The 17,937-nt window shown below is 44.3% G+C and overlaps 3 protein-coding genes across 8 annotated transcripts; 1 reads left to right on the forward strand and 2 right to left on the reverse strand.

Moving 5' to 3' along the window:
• Positions 1-145: 145 nt before the first annotated feature.
• LOC6585447 (immunoglobulin A1 protease autotransporter) lies at positions 146-8,947 on the reverse strand. 3 transcript variants are annotated; one of them, XM_015160909.3, is made up of 4 exons: positions 8,783-8,947; positions 3,253-3,783; positions 2,128-3,168; positions 146-1,578 (listed from the first exon to the last, which is right to left on the reverse strand). In XM_015160909.3, the coding sequence occupies exons 2-4, from the start codon at positions 3,478-3,480 to the stop codon at positions 1,015-1,017; spliced, it is 1,833 nt and encodes a 610-aa protein (XP_015016395.1). In that variant the 5' UTR covers positions 3,481-3,783; positions 8,783-8,947; the 3' UTR covers positions 146-1,014. The 3 variants fall into 3 exon arrangements, with proteins under 3 accessions (XP_015016395.1, XP_043867483.1, XP_002011078.1); XM_044011548.1 differs by lacking the exon at positions 8,783-8,947 and adding an exon at positions 5,437-5,647 and having other exon boundaries at positions 146-1,575; XM_002011042.4 differs by lacking the exon at positions 8,783-8,947 and adding an exon at positions 5,437-5,647.
• Positions 8,948-9,178: 231 nt separating this feature from the next.
• On the forward strand, positions 9,179-13,702 carry LOC6585446 (protein HIRA homolog). Of its 4 annotated transcripts, none has more exons than XM_015160908.3 (5): positions 9,179-9,529; positions 9,584-10,982; positions 11,711-12,604; positions 12,662-12,860; positions 13,084-13,702. In XM_015160908.3, exons 1-5 carry the CDS (start codon positions 9,493-9,495, stop codon positions 13,492-13,494), a joined length of 2,940 nt encoding a protein of 979 aa, XP_015016394.1. In that variant the 5' UTR covers positions 9,179-9,492; the 3' UTR covers positions 13,495-13,702. The 4 variants fall into 4 exon arrangements, with proteins under 4 accessions (XP_015016394.1, XP_002011077.1, XP_043867482.1 ...); XM_002011041.4 differs by having other exon boundaries at positions 9,180-9,529; positions 11,705-12,604; XM_044011547.1 differs by lacking the exons at positions 9,179-9,529; positions 9,584-10,982 and adding an exon at positions 11,005-11,082 and having other exon boundaries at positions 11,705-12,604.
• A 2,149-nt stretch (positions 13,703-15,851) lies between these two features.
• LOC6585445 (negative elongation factor B) lies at positions 15,852-17,852 on the reverse strand (the record flags this gene model as incomplete). Its single annotated transcript, XM_032732862.2, has 2 exons — positions 17,607-17,852; positions 15,852-17,537 (listed from the first exon to the last, which is right to left on the reverse strand). Coding segments are annotated over exons 1-2 (1,809 nt in total), but the record flags the coding sequence as incomplete, so codon positions are not given.
• Positions 17,853-17,937: the final 85 nt, after the last annotated feature.

Raw genomic sequence — 17,937 nt, forward strand, 5'->3', positions numbered from 1 at the left:
AACATTGCTTCTCTCACATAGAGCATCTCAACACAAAACGTTGCAATAAATGTTTTTCTTTTTTGTTTTTTGTTTTCTAGGCGCATTTTCTAAGGCTACAATTTGTGGCATGCGTTTACAGCATGTGGCATGTGGTTGATTTCAATTAATTTTAATTTGTTATATTTATTTGTATTGCTTAATAAGTTGAGTGTACTTTCAAGTACTTAAGAGAGGGCATTATATTTATATTTCTTACTTCATAAACTTTGAACAGTTGAAACGGGCTTAACATAGCGGCCGCTCGCTTAACAGCACGCTGTTAAGTTGAGCAGAGCTAGCGAGCGAGCGAACGAGATGGCTAAAGAAACTGTTAAACTTAATGCAAGAAGAGAGCGCAACCAAGTGCATGTAAAACTACACAAAATGTATACATGATGTACATAAACTAAATGTAAATGCTATGTAAAAGTAAATATTAAGGTAAATGTTTCGGTTATTTATATATATATATGTGCTGCTGCTGCTGCTCGTGAGTAAAAGAACTTACAAAGTAATTGTTCAATATATTTAAAATACAAAAAAAAAGATGATTAAATGTAAGTGCTAACATAAAGCAAATTAAAGTATATTGTTGTATGAAACGAGTTGTTGTTTGTATCTTATATCTATATATCTCTCTATATATATACAACATTTTGCGCCAGTTTTTGTTTTCCACTTACAGTAAATACTCGCTACAATATGCATGTAAATCAACAAGGTTTGTTTTTAACAGCCAGTTAACATGGCTATGTAATTGGTTTTTGCTTTTATTTGTTAATTTTTTTTATATTTTTTTTGTATAAATTTAACATAATGGCAGCCTTTTTGTTGCCCTTTGCAGCGGTACATTATAGCTAGTGGCAACTGTGTGTCTTATTCTATCAATTTCTATGCATTTTAGTCTCTCAGAAACTTGTCTTAAGCCCATTCACTTTTCAAATGCATCAAATTGTGTGTTAGTGTGCGGCCTGCCCCGAAAATGTGATCGATCTAAGTTATTTTGATCTCAGCTGCCGGCGGATTCACCTGATTGTTGTTGCTGCCGAATTTGCCAATTGCTGGCTTCAACAATATGAACTTGGGATTGACCACCGCAGCAGCTGCTGCTGCTGCTGCTGTTGCATTTGGTTTCTTGGCTGGCGTTATGGTCACCGTGCTAGGCGCAATGGCATTCATGGCTGCCGTTTGGTTTGTGGCCGCCAGCGAGGAGGCCGGCAAAATTGTTGTCACTCCATTTTCATGCTGAATCGTGTTTGCATTGTTAAATATTGCACGCATTTTATTGCCATTACTTTGAGATCCTGTTATTGTTGGTGTTGTTGTTGATGTTATTGTTGCGCCTGCTGCTGTTGCTGCTCCTCCTGCTGCTGCCGCCGTCAGCACATTTATTTTGGGCGCCTGCTGCCGTTGAACGAAGCGCGCGGTAAACTCGTTGCCCGTCAGCACCAGATTCTGGGCCTGGCCGCTGATGGGTAAGCCGCTGGCCAGTATTAAGCGTTGCACGCTGCTGCTGGTGCTGCTGCGTGGCTTCTTATCCAGCTGCTGTTCATCCTGCTGAAAAATTTAAACAGAATATTAGAAAAAGAAGCTCTACAGTTTGAGTGTCACTGTAAACAAACGATGCCCTTTGGCAGTCGTATGCATTAGAACAGGACGGCAATAGCAGCACTTGCGCCAATCAAGGAAACCAAATCGAATTGCATCGTTGAGAGCTTAGCTGTTTTTAGCTATAGCTAAATTTAGCTTCAGCTTAAATTTAATTAATAACAATTCGCATGAGCACATTTAAAAATTTATTTGACAACATTAAGTTATAGATTCGAGTAATAATAAAGAAAACAGAATTATAGACCTCATTTATGCAGAAATTTGAATATAGCTTTATATTCAATCAGCACTGTTGTCTGCGCTCTGCAAAGCACTCGAATGTAACGAAGCGAGATGGCAATAGCAGCGCAACAATGTAAATCACGCTTGTATCAAAGCGAGATAATCATATGCGATTCATAGATGATTTAACTAATACATCCAGCTGCTGCTGCTGCTCCTGCTGTCTGCGCGTTATGCTGTTCACTACATAAATAATTCATTATCTGCACTCACCGTGGGCGGACTCACAGATTTGCGTTCGAGGACATGCTCATCGAAGCCCGAGTCCGAGGAGTTGTCACTGAATTTGGTGGCCACCGAGGAGGAAGTAGAGCAATTGGATGAGGAAGATAACGATGAGGGCGAGGCAGCACCCACAGCCGTAGTTAAGATGTTTGAGTGCAATGCTGCTGACGTCACAGTCGCAATTGCTGTGGAATGTTGCTGTTGTTGTTGTACAGTTATTGTTGCTGGCTCAGTCTTATTCAATGGAATTGGACTTATTCTATGTACTTCGCCCTGTGGAAATGACTCCGATTGTCGCTTAAAATACAAATGATGCTTCTTTAACGCCGGCGTGCTAATGCTCTGGCTAACTGGCTTTGGCTCTAGTTCCGTCTGCTGCACCGTTGGCGCTACTGGTTCCAGTTCCCTTTGCTGCTCTGGCTGTTGTCTGCGCCTGCGATGTTTCTCGCAGGGCTTATAGAGCTCCGTATCGATTATGTAACAGGCACTGCCTAGACTGAGGCTCTGGAAGACGGTGCCGCAGCATACGTCCAGTCGCAGCAGATCGTGCTCCTCGAAGAACGGCACATTATCGACGGCACGTCGATTCTTTTTTGGTTCCAGCATGCGCCGCCTCTTGCTGCCCGTATACCGCGAACGTTGTGCAGCACTCTTCTTCAGCACCGATTCCGTGGCCAGTTGCGCTGCTGCAGCGGTGCGCTTACGCGTCTGATATGGTGTTGCGGCAGTGCTGCCGATTAGCTGTTGTTGTTGCTGCTGGAGCTGCTGTTCGTGTTCGTCGTAGCTCTCGTTGGAATCGCTCGGCTGCTCCTCGGAGTGTGGCGAACTATTGCCATTGCGTTGCTGCTGCTGCTGATTGGCGGCAGAGGGCGCTGTTGCTGCTGTTATTTTCCCTTTGCGATTCTTTTTGAATATCTTGGCGAATTTCTCGGGTATGAAAGAGCCCCCTGACTTAACCTCACATTCGTTCTCTCGCTTCTTTTGCTTGGCGAGAGATTTGGTGCCGGGACCAGCGCGGGCATCCACCACCTGTTAAGAAAGACAGAGGGAGAGAAAGAGAGGGAGAATAAGTTTCGGTTGCAGATGACGCTTTCTCTTTGTATTCACACTCACATGTCCCCAGTGACGCTTGCTGCCAACGGGCAGCCGCTTGTAGCGCTTGACCAGCAGGACGCAGGCATTGCAGATTTCACCGTTTCGCGGCTCATGCAGATTGAAGCATTGCATAGACTCCTTTTCGTATTTGCGCGACGCCGTGAAACGCGAGCTGCTCGACTTGGCACGGCAAATGCAACAGCCGTCCGTGGAGCGATAGACGCGTGGCTTATGGAAGTTGAACATGATTGCTTTATTATTATTGTAGTTTTTGTGTTGTTGAAGAGATTTGTTCTCTTTTTGTAATGGGATTGGGTGCTCTCTTTGCTTTGTCACAAAGCTAACTATTTTGAATCGTACGAGTTCTGTTTGCTTAGTAAGTCAATTTTTGTGCGATATTAATTTTTTTGTTTTTTTTTTTTCACTGGTTTTAACTTTTTTAATTGCTACTTGTGCACAGCTCTTGTTGTTGTTATTGATTTGAGCTCGGACATCATCATCCATCGTCTTCGTTGCGATGTTTTTAGCTGCATTTGTGTTGTTTGTTTGCTGCAGAAGAAACAATGTTTAAAAAAAACTATAAGCAAATGAATTTCAAATTTTAAACAGTCAAAGAAAAAGTAAACAGCTGTGCGCGACAGTGCTGTAAAATGTGTAGTTTCTATGGTCTATTGTGTCAAGTGGCAACGCTGCGAAATCGCAACTCGTTGCAGGAAAAATAATATGTATACATAACTAATATACGTATTTGTATGTATATTTATTTTCATTCAATTGTATTACAAAAATACGTGTGCATAATAAAAGCATTGCCCTTTCCATTGAAAGCATGTGAAAAGAAGAATAAGTGAAAATATAACAGCTGGCAACAGTGTTGCCGTACTTGTGTTTTCTCCCTCATTTTGCGACGACATCACAAAAGAAATATTTAATACAAGAAACAAAAAATATATTAAGCGGTGCACAACTTTTGTCACTCTTATCAACATTTAGCAGGTGGCATGTTATACATGCACACATGTACATACATACATATAATAATAATGCTAATTAAATGCTAAATTGTGTACAGGCAAATGCAAGACACAAAAGCAGCTGACTGAACACGCACACTTGAACACACATACACACGCACGCATTCATACATGGATTGTATTTTGCAAAGATACACAACACACACACACATATAGCTCGCATGAAGTTTACGCACGTTTGTGCATGTATGCGTGCACTTTGGGGACGCGTAAACAAAGCGTCGCGCAAAAATGAAATACATATATACACACATATGCACATTACATGTATGTGTACATAGATACTACATTGCATTGGCGCGCGCGCTCGTTGCACTCAAGCACAAAAACAGCAACAACGCATATACGCACATACACATGCACATGTACACAATTCACCCCGACGTTTGTGACGTGACTTTTGAGCAGCGCTGTTCGCTTTGATCCCAGGTGCGCGTTGTTATTGGACCTTTGTATGTACATGTGTGTGTGCGTGCGTTTTAATGCTTTTTATTTTATTTTTGGGGACACTGATTTTCGAGCATTGGCGTTCAAGTTGAAAGTGCGTACATACATACATACATATATACATATACAGGCATATGTGCGTAAATATATATGTGTGTATGTACCGGCGCGTGTGCTACACACACATTCACACTTTCATATACATATGTAGATATGCGCATGCTTCTGTGTGTGTGCGATCGTGTTTGATGCGAGCTTGTTGTTAGTACATTACGTGTACGTGTTGGTAAACGTTGCGAAGTTAAAACGTTTAAAAATTAGTGCAATTGCCGTTGTATGTGGAGGAGTATGGAGGCTTCGATAGACAGAGAGAGAGGGTAGACCTGACCACCTTCTCTTCTAATCACTTAAGTATATTTATGTATATGTGTGTGTCTTTTGGTGTTGGTTTGGTGAAAATGTGCCTACTGCGTAAACAGGTTTACAAATTTTTTCTCTTTTAGATATCTTATATTTAGTGCCGGACGCCGACTAGATTGTTGTTGCGGCTGCAGCAGCTGCCCACGCCACGCGCGCTCTACACAACACCGAAGTAATACATGCACACACACACGCATACACTCATATGTTTGTCAAAAAAAAAAAATCATGTTTTGATCTTGGCAAAATTTTCATTTAGTCGCGTCTAAAGCCCATATTAAGTCATTAAATTTTAATTTACCTCAACTTCACATCTAATTCACTTGACTTCTTTTGATTGTTTTTTCTTTTTATATTTCCTATTTATTTTTTATTTCACAAGTCACTGAAACATTTACTTTCAATTAATATTGAAATGATTTTGAGGATATTTTATGCATAAAGTGCAAATGGAATTTACGGAGAATAACGAAACGCGTCTGCACGCAAGAAACACAAAGACAAACTGACAAACCAAAAATACAAAAAAATGAATAAAATAAAATAAAACCGCTGCGCTGCGCTGCGTTGATGTTGCTGCTGTTGACGGCGACGGCGACGCTGACGCTGCTGACGCCGCTTTTCAGTCGTCACTTTTTCGTAGCCATTCGTCGCTGTATCTGTGCGTACGAGCGCGCCTATGTGTGCGAGTGCAGCGCAAAATGTACGAAACCGAAACAGCGTTGAGAATACGTAGCACAAAGCAAATGCAGTGATAACACAACAGTAACAGCGTAAGGCAGCAAAGCAGCAGCAGCCCCAGCAGCTGAGCGCAAAACAAACGCTCTTGTGTACGTGAGAATGCGCGCAGCAAAAGCAACAGCAAAAAAATTCCGGTTGTGAAAAAAGTACACACACACATGCACACATTTATGTACGTATGAATACACACAGCAGTATTGAGATACAGTGCGAGCGAGTGAGAGCAACAATTTGCATAACAAGGCGGCGTTGCCACACTACACAGAACAAAAGGAGGCAAAACATTTTGAAATTTACTGTATACGTATATATGTATGTATATGTACATGCATATATATTTAGTATTGGTGGTTGCATGTAGTTTGTTATTGTTTGCGTGGCAAGTAAAACACAAATAAGAACAATAATACTGGCTGATAAAAACGCAAAAACGTGTGAGAGAAAAAGCTGATAAGCGCCGTTGATTGGTTGTTCTTGCTGTTGTACTTGCGGTTCTTACTACATGTGTACCTACATATATATATATACATATGCACATACATGCATAAATTTAAGACGCAATTCAAATCAAGCGCCACACACACACACACACACACCCACACCCACAAACTTCTATGCTTACTAGTGTATTTATAGACCCCCCTCCACAGCCGTGTAATACGTGACAAACGAGATGTAAGCACTGTTGCCACACGCAGAACGAATGTACCAAAGATGGTACAGTATTTAATGGTACACTCCACATGATTACAAATTTGTATTGACGTCTAGATTTTTAATTCGCAGAATTATATTTTAAGTGTAGATTTGCTAGGAAAACAAAGCGATGCCGTTATAAACGTTACCATTTTACGGCTGCCTTGAGCTAATCCAATTGGAGTTGTCTTTGCACACCTAATGTGACCATGTAACTAGAAGTGGCAACTCCGTCAGCTGCTGCTGCTTGCACACTTTACAACACTACCAACAAGCAAAATGCAACAAATTGTTGGCAGTCTGGTTTTCTTGTTTTCTTGTGCTGCGGCGAAAGTGTCCGCAAGCGCAGCCGAAAATACATGTCCAAAAAAGATGAAAAAGGTACATAGTTGTATATATTTCTTTGCCGTGTGCTACGTGCCAGTGGCAACGCCAGCAACAAACAAACAAATCGCCTCCAAAAACGCCACAATCTAGGTCAACTGCACCCGTTATTGGTTGCTATGGCGCTTGCTTGATTTGTTTTTGTTTTTTATTTTCTGTCTGTTCCTCCTCTTTCTTTTTGTTTACAAAGATGCTAAAGACGCTGCGCAGCAAGTGGTGAAACACTTGCAACTGCAAGAAAATCAAATAAGCAAGCAATTACAATTTGACAAAATTTAGTACGTTACATTTAGCAACGACAATTTGTACATATATACATATGTATGTATGCGAATTCGGCTTAGCCAATCAAATTACATTGCAAAAGAAAACAAAACAATAACTGTACTTGTGGTAAATGGGCTGAATATGGTAAAATTAGAAGGGGGAGTAATTATAAGCAAAAGTTGAAAAGAACTGCGTGGGCGACTTTTAATAGCGCAGTTTATAAATAGATACATATATGCGTCAAAGATGTTGGTTTATTGTCATACTCGGACACATACGCATACATTCAGCACATAATTAACGATGACCTTGTTTTTGCTATGGCACGCATGAAAAAATCAACTTTCCTACAAACGCACACACTCGCCACACACACACACATATTGCGTCTGACCGAAAGTGAAAGACAAGCCTGTCTTATTGGAATTCTCATAAGAATGTGAAAACAGCAACAATACCGATAACAACAGCAACAGAAGGAGCGTAACAGAGAGTAATGCGTGAAACAGGTTGCCGTTAAGCTCTTTGGCAAAACCAAAAACAAAAACTACAAGATATTCGAAATAACGGTATTACAAACACACACACAGTCGATTTTCATTCAGTATAAATAAAATGTCTGCGTAATACTCAACAATGACAACAACAAAGCAACCACAACTAAAATAGAAAGTAAAAATCTTTAAATGAAAAAAAAAAAAAAATGCAACTTTGGGCATTTTAGTTTTGACTTGAATATAACTGTTTCTTGACCAACACAAATATATACACATACATGCACACATTCATTGGCTTGCCGTAGCCTGCGAGAGAGCAGAGCGCACCAAAAATGGAAGTAGGTTGCGCGCTCTCGCGCTTACCTGTGTGCTGTGTGCTCATTTTGGCACAGTGAGCGAGTGAGCAACAGCTATCTGTTTGCTTCAACGCATTGCCTGTTAAGTAATAGACCGAATTCTGTGCATGTATGCATGCATAAACTGTGCGTGTGTGTGTGCATGCAGAGAAAGCGCGCGCAAAAAGATTCACTAATTAAAAAAAATATATCAAGTATTAAATGATATGACAGCGGTATTTAATGTATACATTTTGCGAAGTTTTTTTTTCGTAGTTCACACACATATACACACAGTTACGTCTGTATGTATTTCCGCACATTTGTGGCTTGTTGTGAACGAGGTTAAGTTGGCGCTGCCATTGAAAGAGTTCATTGTTGGGTTTGCGACCGCCGTTTCGTTTGATTAGCAAATCGAAGGTCAACAACAAATTGTTAACAGCTTTATCTACGCATTTGGAACAGATACACACATACGCAGAATACGCATTCGCACTCGCACACACACACACATACATATGTACATACATGCATTTGTATGGAAGTGTACATATGTTCTATTTGTGCGCTTTATGCTTAACCTTCGCTTTTATGCATTTGCGTTCGCTTTATTTTGAATGTTTGGGCTGCTAACGTACAAGCTCACACACACACACATATACATGCGCACTCATATTTGCATATATGCGCATTTATTGCTCATTGTTTGGTTGATTTCGTTTCTTACCGTTTTGCACTATTATTGACAGCTTTTATCGTTGCCAATATATTGTTGTTTTTCTTAAATAGTTCTTTGAATATTTTATGCGCTGCACTCACTCAATCTTCACTTGTTAATTGATATCTTTAAGCACAATACCGCTGGCTTGGACACCGCAAGTGATGACACAATTAATCATATGATACACAATCGATTAATTTGCTTGAATTGATGACGATTCGATTGTGTACGATTAAAATACAAAGAATTTATTTTAAAATGGCACTTAAAGCAAAGTGCAGGAGTTCAATTAAAAAATAAATAAGAAAGAAAGGAAGCTGCCATTGTTGTGTTTCGTTGTTGTTATGAAATGGCATCGGGTCACACCGCTATCGATAACAAGTATATTTGGCGGCAAATCTCCGCATATACTGTGGCAAGATCAGCGCGCAGGCGTCGTGGTGTACAATGATTCTAAAAACTTATCTATATTTGTACATATAAATTATCAATATCAGCTATATATGAAATAATAGCTATATTTTATGATTGTTGTAGTGTTTGCTCATTTGTTTAGGTTCTTAACAAGTTATAATAATAATGTGGCAGACATATCGGTATTAAGGCTTCTCGATATATGACGTTATGTTATTCACATCCCTATTTGCCGGCAAACACAATACCGAGCGGCAATTGGAACCGCGGATATTTACAAACAACATACAGTAGCCGCATTAATGAGGCTCGTGAAGCCTGGTTGGGTGCATCACGATGGTAAGCGGTATTCCATGCAGCCGGGCATTTAATTCCACTATGAATTGCTTGTAGATAAACCCATCTTCTCAGTGGATGTGCACCAGGATTGTACGAAATTTGCGACTGGCGGGCAGGGAAATGATTCGGGACGTGTTGTTATTTGGAACCTCAAGCCGGTGCTCTCCGAGAAGGATGAGAACGATGCATCGGTACCCCGCATGCTCTGTCAAATGGATCAGCACTTGGCGTGCGTTAACTGTGTGCGCTGGTCACAGAATGGTCAGCTCCTTGCATCCGGTTCCGATGATAAGCTGATCATGATCTGGCGCAAGGCCCAGGGATCAAGCGGTGTCTTTGGCACCGGTGGAATGCAACAGAATCACGAGTCCTGGAAGTGCATACACACGCTGCGCGGCCACGACGGCGACGTTCTGGATCTGGCGTGGTCGCCCAACGATTACTTCTTGGCCAGCTGTAGCATAGATAACACCATTATTGTCTGGGATGGTCAGGCTCTGCCCAACATGCTGCAAACTCTGAAAGGACATACGGGTTTGGTTAAAGGCGTGGCCTGGGATCCGGTGGGCAATTTCCTTGCCTCGCAGTCGGATGATCGCAGCATAAAGATCTGGCGCACCGTAGACTGGTCGTGCAGCACAACGATCACGGAACCGTTTCAGGAGTGCGGCGGCACCACACACATCCTGCGGCTTTCCTGGTCACCCGATGGCCAGTATCTGGTATCCGCGCATGCCATGAACGGCGGTGGACCCACAGCCCAAATTGTGGAACGCGAGGGCTGGAAATGTGACAAAGATTTTGTGGGCCATCGCAAGGCGGTGACCTGCGTACGCTTCCACAATTCCATACTTACGCGGTATATGGCCGGCGATAGTCCCAGCAAAGCGATGCAGTACTGCGTCCTGGCTGTGGGCTCCCGGGATCGCTCGCTGTCCGTGTGGATGACGGCGCTCCAGCGTCCCATGATTGTCATCCATGAACTGTTCAATGACAGTGTGCTGGACCTGTCGTGGGGTCCGCAACAGTGTCTGCTAATGGCCTGCAGCGGCGACGGCACCATCGCCTGCCTGCAGTTCAGCGAGGAGGAGCTGGGCACACGCGTCCCCGAGGTGGAAAAGAAGGCCATCTTCAAGCGCAAATACGGCGGCTGTATCGAGGACAACTACGCCATCAAGCAGCAGGCACGTAGTGTGCCAGAGTTCACCTCCTATGCCCTGCCCAATGCGGCCATGGAGCGACGCCTGCCCGTCCAGCCGGGTCAAGCGGGCACAGCGTCGCCAGCGCGTGCCATTAGCAAACAGACAGAGACGCGAACTAAAGATGGCAAGCGACGCATCACACCCATGTTCATACCGCTCAACGATCTCTCAGAGCCCATTTCGACCATGGGCAGCAGCAGTATATCCAGCAGCGGCATCGGCACCGGCAGCAACGCCATCCAAAGCAACAGGTGGGCAGCGTCTATAATTAACAGCCAGAGGCAATTGATGATGAAGATGCTGAGAGGAGCCGCTTGAGAGGCGATTATAGGGAGAACACGAATGAAGCAGGTGACAACTGCATAGTAATCTTTTCTAGAGCGGACATCTAGCTAACTCCATGAATTTCAAAATAGAGCAAGTGCATCATAGGCTAGCAGTTGGAGTTAACTGTGCAATGCCGTAGAACTACGCTGAAGTTAGAACGGAGATGAAGAAGAAGAAGAAGACGAAGCCAGAGCAAGTGCATCAAAGTCAGGCCATTGGAACTGAACTTTGAAGAATAAAAAAAGAAAGAAAATAACAGTAGAAGAAGAAGAATCTGACTAGCTGGGAAAGTCAAAGATTTTATCAATGAGAAAGAGAAAGAAAAAAAGAAGAAGAATCAGAAGAAGACGAAGCAGAAGCAGAAGAAAAATCCAGCTAGCTGGGAGAGTCTACGATTCAGCCTCCTGGGAGTAAGTGCAGCAAAACCAGGCCATTGGAATCACCTGTGAAATGATAATAATAATAAGAAGAAGACAGCCAGCTAGCTTGGAGAGTCTTTCAGATGAAGAATTAGCCGCGAAGCAACTCACTGAAGAGCAGCAAATGTAGATCATGGCTAGCAGAAATCAGGAAACAAGATCTCTAGCTCTAGCTCTCCTCTAGCCCAATCCAAGCTCACAGCTAACCTCTTCTCCGTTTCTTTCAGCAACAGCAATAGCACCAACAGTGGGAACCACAGCCTGGGCACTGCCGGAGCGGGCACAACGAATGCCGTGAGTGGGGTCGAGCCACTGATGCCAGAGCCGCTGTTCACACGGCCAGAGCCGGTGGGACGCCTGATGTTGCCCCCGGCGGCGACGGCGACAGCAGCGATTGCACCGCGTCGCAATTCGATGCAGTTGCTCAGCGATTCGAATAGCAGCAATACGCTCGGACCGAAGATGCAGATCACGGCGAATAGCAAATGCGAGTTCACCAAATCCTCGCAGGACTATCGCATCCATGTGCAGAACGGGCATCTGAAGACGGGCTACGGCATGGTCGCCAAGGTGACGGCACAGCTGAGCCGCGAACAGCTCTGGGAGATGTATGTGGGGTCGCCCGTGATCAACGTGAATCTGTGCAGCAAATATGTGATGCTCTGCTCGCTGGACGGCAGCATGCGGCTGTTGGCCATGCCGACCGGCTGTCCCATCTTTCCGGCCATCTCATTGAACAGCGTGGCCGTACACTGCACCTTCAGTCCGGACAATCAGATGGTGGGCGTGCTCACCGAGTGCGGCCTCTTGCGGATCTGGCACATAACCAAGCGACGCATTCGAGTGGCCACCAACTGCCTGGAGCTGCTGACCAAGCACGGCATGGCGCTGCAGTTTGCCATCACGGACCAGGGCATGCCCCTGATTGGCTTTCCCAGCGGCAATTCCTACTCCTATTCCACCACCCTAAAGTCCTGGCTAGTCCTGGCCACGGGCGACGCCATCATGTTCAACGGCATTCGTGGCTCGCTGCCGCGCGATCTGGAGCACGTGAATCGCAAGTTCCCGCTGCTCAGCATGCAGGCCAGCACACAAAACTATCTCAGCCTGCGCGGACCCGTCGAAATGTGAGCTTGCAGTTGATCTAACTCTACGTTCCATAGCTAATCTCAATTGTGTTCTAGCGATCCGGAGAGCTGGCAGCAAACGGCCAAGGTGCTCTTCCTGGAGAATCAAATCAAACTGTGCGAGGCCATGGAGGCCATTGAGGAACTGAAGCATTGGCACGTCATGCTCACCTTCCAGCTGGCCACCTATGGCACCGAGAAGCGATTGCGATTATTCTTGGATGGCCTGCTCAACAGGGACCCGGAGCTAACGCAGGTGAATAGCTAAATAAGGGATGAGAGCCTTAAGAGGTGACTCCTTGTAGAAAAACCTTGAATTTTATGCCTTCATTAAGCTTCGATTGGAGTTGCTTCTACTCAGGAGAAAGCTTTCTAGACAATATTCCTGATGATTCAATGGCAGCCTCTTCTTATAGTTAAGCCCACACGAAACTGCAATCAATCCAGTCTAATCCGTTTTCAATTTCTCCTGCCCGCAGTGTGTGCCCAAGCACGAACTGATGCAGTGCGTCCTGGAGTCCCTGAAGCCGCACACCCAGTGGGAGCACATATACAACGAATACCTGGAGGTGTACAAGCTGAACGAGGAGAATTTTGTGATCGATGCGCCGGCGCCGCAATCCTCCTCAACGCTCACCTATCCACTGCCCTCGTCGCCGTGCACGCGCACCCGAGGAGCAGCCGCTGCGGCGGCTGCCATCGAGAAGCTGCTCGCAGCGGAGCCATCGTCACCGCCGCCGCCGCCGCCGCAGCCGCCCGCTCAGTCTGACTCGGATCGCAAGAGTGCCGAGCCGGACGGCTGTGAGACGGAATCATCGTCGTCCTCACAGCCAGCGTCGTCCTCAACGCCAGAGCCCACGTTACCCGACCTCGAAACGGACAAGAATTGAGTGTTAGTTGTGTTAGATGTCTGCCCAAGCACCCGATCAGCGATGTACCGTTCTTATATTTATCCATTCATTTGATTGTTTTTCTTCTCTTTTTATTATATATTTGTTCTGGTCTGCCACTGATATTCCATTCACAGATTATGTCAACTAATTGTAAGCGATAAATGCAAAAGTTTTTAATATAATGGTCACTATTTTGATAAGCATACAAGCTCGGCGTTTCTATTAACTGGGGAGTAAGTGTTCGATCTGGTTTATGAAGCTACTTAACACCCTCTCTCTGCTGTACTTGATATGCTATAAATGAGCTCAATCAATCATTTGATGTCTCAATTGAATGGAATAATATTAAAAGCTTCTTGAAATCTAGATTGTAAACCTAGGCATCGAGTTACTAAATGAAATATTGGCCTAGTTCCTTGGAGCAAAATTCTCTATAAATACTTGATTTCTTACTTTAACGCTTCAAGTTCTACATTGATCATCAATCAATTAACCAATCTAGAGACAGAGGTAACATATTCTAAACCTGTTTTCATATCGAAAAAGCTATACACTAAGGTATTTATCCACCATAGCACTAATTTCGATCCCACACTCATTAATCAATCAGTCGATCAATACAGCTCGGCCCATTAGTCAATCAGTCTATCAAGAAATTTTCTCAAATCTTATATAGAAGTATCCGTAGCTTTGTCTTGCATCTAAAATACCAAGATAGTATAGAGCTTTAGCGATAGAGTCTCTATGTTGATCATCAAACAGTTGATCAATCCGCCAATTGATAAAAGAAAATATAAACAATGATAGAGCTAACTTTTCTACTATATAATAAGTTGCTCATCATCAAATTCAATTTCCCAACAGTTCTTGTAGGTTGATCATCAATCAATCAATCAAAGAGGCTTCGCTCATTTTTGGCTAGATAGACACCAACACGTACATTTATTCATATAGTTATAGACACTTATAAAAATTTCAATTTCATTGAAGTAGATGTAGTCAAAATGCAAATATCCATATAGGCTATATACGATATATCCGGGTATATAACATATAAATATGTGTGTGATTTTAAGCTTAAGTTAAAGTTGAATTTCTTATGGAGCATATAGAGTTGCCTCAATCGACATCAATTAGTGTGTAAAACAACTTGAAACTCACTCTACTCTATTTGAGGTTATGTTCTGTTCCATATGTGGTAAGAGATCTGATCTTAAAGTCGAGTGTTTTGAGTTAAGTTAAATAGTTGTTGTTTTTCGTATGATTAGATGGCATATGATTTGAATAGTATTTGAATATGTAAGTATATATGTATGTATATTTGTTTGAGGTTATGTTATGTATATTTATTATTATAGGATATGTTATAGTGAACAATTTAAGTTAAGTTACTTTGTGCTTAAATGCATTGCAAGTGACTTAGTTGCTTACGAGTTATTAGCGCATATTTAGTATATAGTTTATTTAGTATATATACTAAATATGAACATTTCCAGGCAGAGTTTTGGAACCATTTGATGGGATCATCTCTGATCTCAAACAGATTTGTAATAAGTTAATATAGGTGGAATGATGAACTGAATATTTCTTAATTCTCATAGTTTATATGGAATATACATATATATTCCTGGAACTATATAGAGTTGTATATGTATATATATGTATATATGGACACTTAGCTAATTATTCAAGTATATGTCTCTATGGATTATAATATTTACATATATAGACATTGTATACATAGAATGAATAGATATCTGAACATATATGTATATTACATGCATTATTATTAGATATTTGGTGGGTTATCTTATAGACATACAAGATCTGTTAAATAGTGAATATATATCATGACTATACTGATATAGATATACATCTATTCTTAGCTTAGGGTATAAATATTTATGTTAATATATCTACTCCATGGTTAGCAATATTTGGAGCTTTGGGTAGCTTCTATATAGACACATATAACTAAAAACTAATTCGGGGCTATTTACAAAGCTTTGGCTGACAAGCTTCTATCGTATATATGGACACAAAGTGTGTATCGAAAAAATCTATGGCTTAGTTTTCGATTAGATTTCGTTTAACTGTTTATACAGCTGACTAGACCAAGCGACTTAGCCCAGTGTTGAGGCTGGCGCAGATGTTGGGGCAGCAGCAGCAGCAGGAGCAGGAGCAGGAGCAGGACCAGCAGTAGCTGCTGCCAGTGCCTCCGGCTATTGGGGACTATAGTGCGGACCCGGAGTGCCCAGATTCTTCATGGGCGAGTCGAATTCAGTCGCAGCTACAGCAGCAGGTGTTGCCTGTATAACTGTTGCTGCTATGCCAGTTGCTGCTGCTGGGGTTCCTGCTGTTGCTGCTGCAGCGCCAGGCCCTGGCCCCGGCCCAGGCCCAGGCACCGGGCCAGCTCCAACGGCAGCTGCAGCTGCTCCTTCTGCTGCGGCTACTGGCTCTGGCGGCTGCAATGGCCCAGCGGGCACCGAGCCAATGCGCTCCTGCAGCGACTCGTAGAGCTTGTGAATGTGCTCGTTGTGCGCCGTGGTCGGTTGCATGGCCTTCATTAGGGTCGCCAAGCGGCCAGCGGGCAGCTTGTTGTGGACATACCAGAGCAGCTTCAGCATGTGCCGCGATGTCACATTCTCGCGCGTGAGCCCGGCAAAGATGAACTCATCGAAGAGTGTGGTGCAAAAGTCTTCGGTGCCGAACTCATCGCTCATGGGTATGAGCAGCGCGATCAACGAGTGCAGGAAGGGATCCTCGTAGGCCCGATCGTCCTTGCACCCTGAGAGAATGGCCAGCACGCGCAGCACACCCACGCGATCCTTGGTGCGAGCTGTATGCAGCGTGTAATACATAGCCAGAATGCTGGAGACCGAGCTCTCCTGAATGTAGGTCTCGACAGCTTCTGGAGCAGGACCCGAATGCTCGATGGTGGTCAAGGCAGACTCGCGCTCGTCGGGCGGCAGCTTGCCGTGCAGACTGCGACACTGATCGTCAACCATGAGCGACATGAGAGCCGGCAGAAACTTGGTCACCACCTGGGCGTCGAGCTTGGGCTCCTTGAAGTCCTGCGAATCGATCATGACCCAGGCGCTGAGGCCGAGTGCCAGCATGCGCAGCAATAGAATCAATATCGGATTATCCCTGGGCATGCCCTCGTTGTTGATCAGATGCTGCAGTATCTTAATGACCGAGGTGGCCAAGAAGTTAATGGCATAGGGATCGCACAGGGTCATCGACAGATCGCCCAGCACCTGCTCCTGGCCACGCTTGATGTTGTCGAGGAAGCCCTGCAGTTCGCGCGAGCGCTTAATGTCCACATTCTTCTCTCTGATGCAGGCATCCAGACACCAGGTGAACTTGTGGCACGGATCTATCGAGATGATCTCCTGCACTTCCAGATCGTGCAGCGCCATCAGCAGCTCAGCGCGCAGCGTGCAATAGTGAACGTTGCGTGTGCGCAGGAAGAGCGTGCGCAGAAACTGTAAAACCATGTCGTACAGCTTGACACTGGTGCCGATCATGTTGGCCAGCTTCTGGACAACCTCGCCCTGCCTGCGCACCTTGGGCGTGGGTTGAAAGAACAAATTGTTGAGATTCGTGTGGTCGAAGAGAATGTGCTCCTTCTCGCGAATGTACTGGGACAGCAGTGGTGACACCTCGTCACCGAACAGTGACTGGTTGTCGCGCCATATTTGACGCTTGACCTCGGTGTCCGTGTCTGCATAAAGCTCGCGATCGCGCACCAAGATTCGCAAGTATTTGTCATCGATGTGCTGGGTGTTCCGCAAGATGGCCATGACGACGGGACGCAGCGACTTGACGCGCACCACGGGGAAGCTTTTGACCAGCAGCTCCTTGAGCTTCTTGTCACGCTCGCGAGGCTCTTTCTGGCCAAGATCGTTGATGTGCGCGATCAGCTTGTCGCGCAGCTCCTCCATGAGCGAGGTGTGAAAGTCTAGACGACGAACGCCATGCAAGTCCAATAGCGGCAGCATGGGGCGCAACGACGGCAACAAGACGCCATTCTCCAACTGCCGAGTGTAATTGATATGCAATTAAAATTTTCGCGCCCTTTTTCTTTTTATCCGAGGTAAACAAACCTGGAAACTTTCGATGGCCTTCAGCGGATCTGTGCAGGAAGTGAGCGCCTCGCGCAGGAACGCTTGACCGGGTATATTAACATCCTCTAAGCCAGTGCCATTGTTTTTGGTAGGTGTGCTCATTTTAACTCAACAATTTGGGAAATTATGGAGAAATTGTTGGCAGCCAAAATGGCAAAGCGAATGCAGAAATAAAACTAGTGATGACAGTTTGGCTAGGTACAGAAATGCATCGATTGCCGCTGCAGCGATGTTTGACACTCAGGTCTGCCGATACTACGTTGCCTGCAGTCACTAACTTATGCAGTTAGCGGTAAGGAATTGAGATTTC

Source organism: Drosophila mojavensis, unplaced genomic scaffold (assembly GCF_018153725.1).
Source record: "Drosophila mojavensis isolate 15081-1352.22 unplaced genomic scaffold, ASM1815372v1 contig_136, whole genome shotgun sequence".
Taxonomy (NCBI): domain Eukaryota; kingdom Metazoa; phylum Arthropoda; class Insecta; order Diptera; family Drosophilidae; genus Drosophila; species Drosophila mojavensis.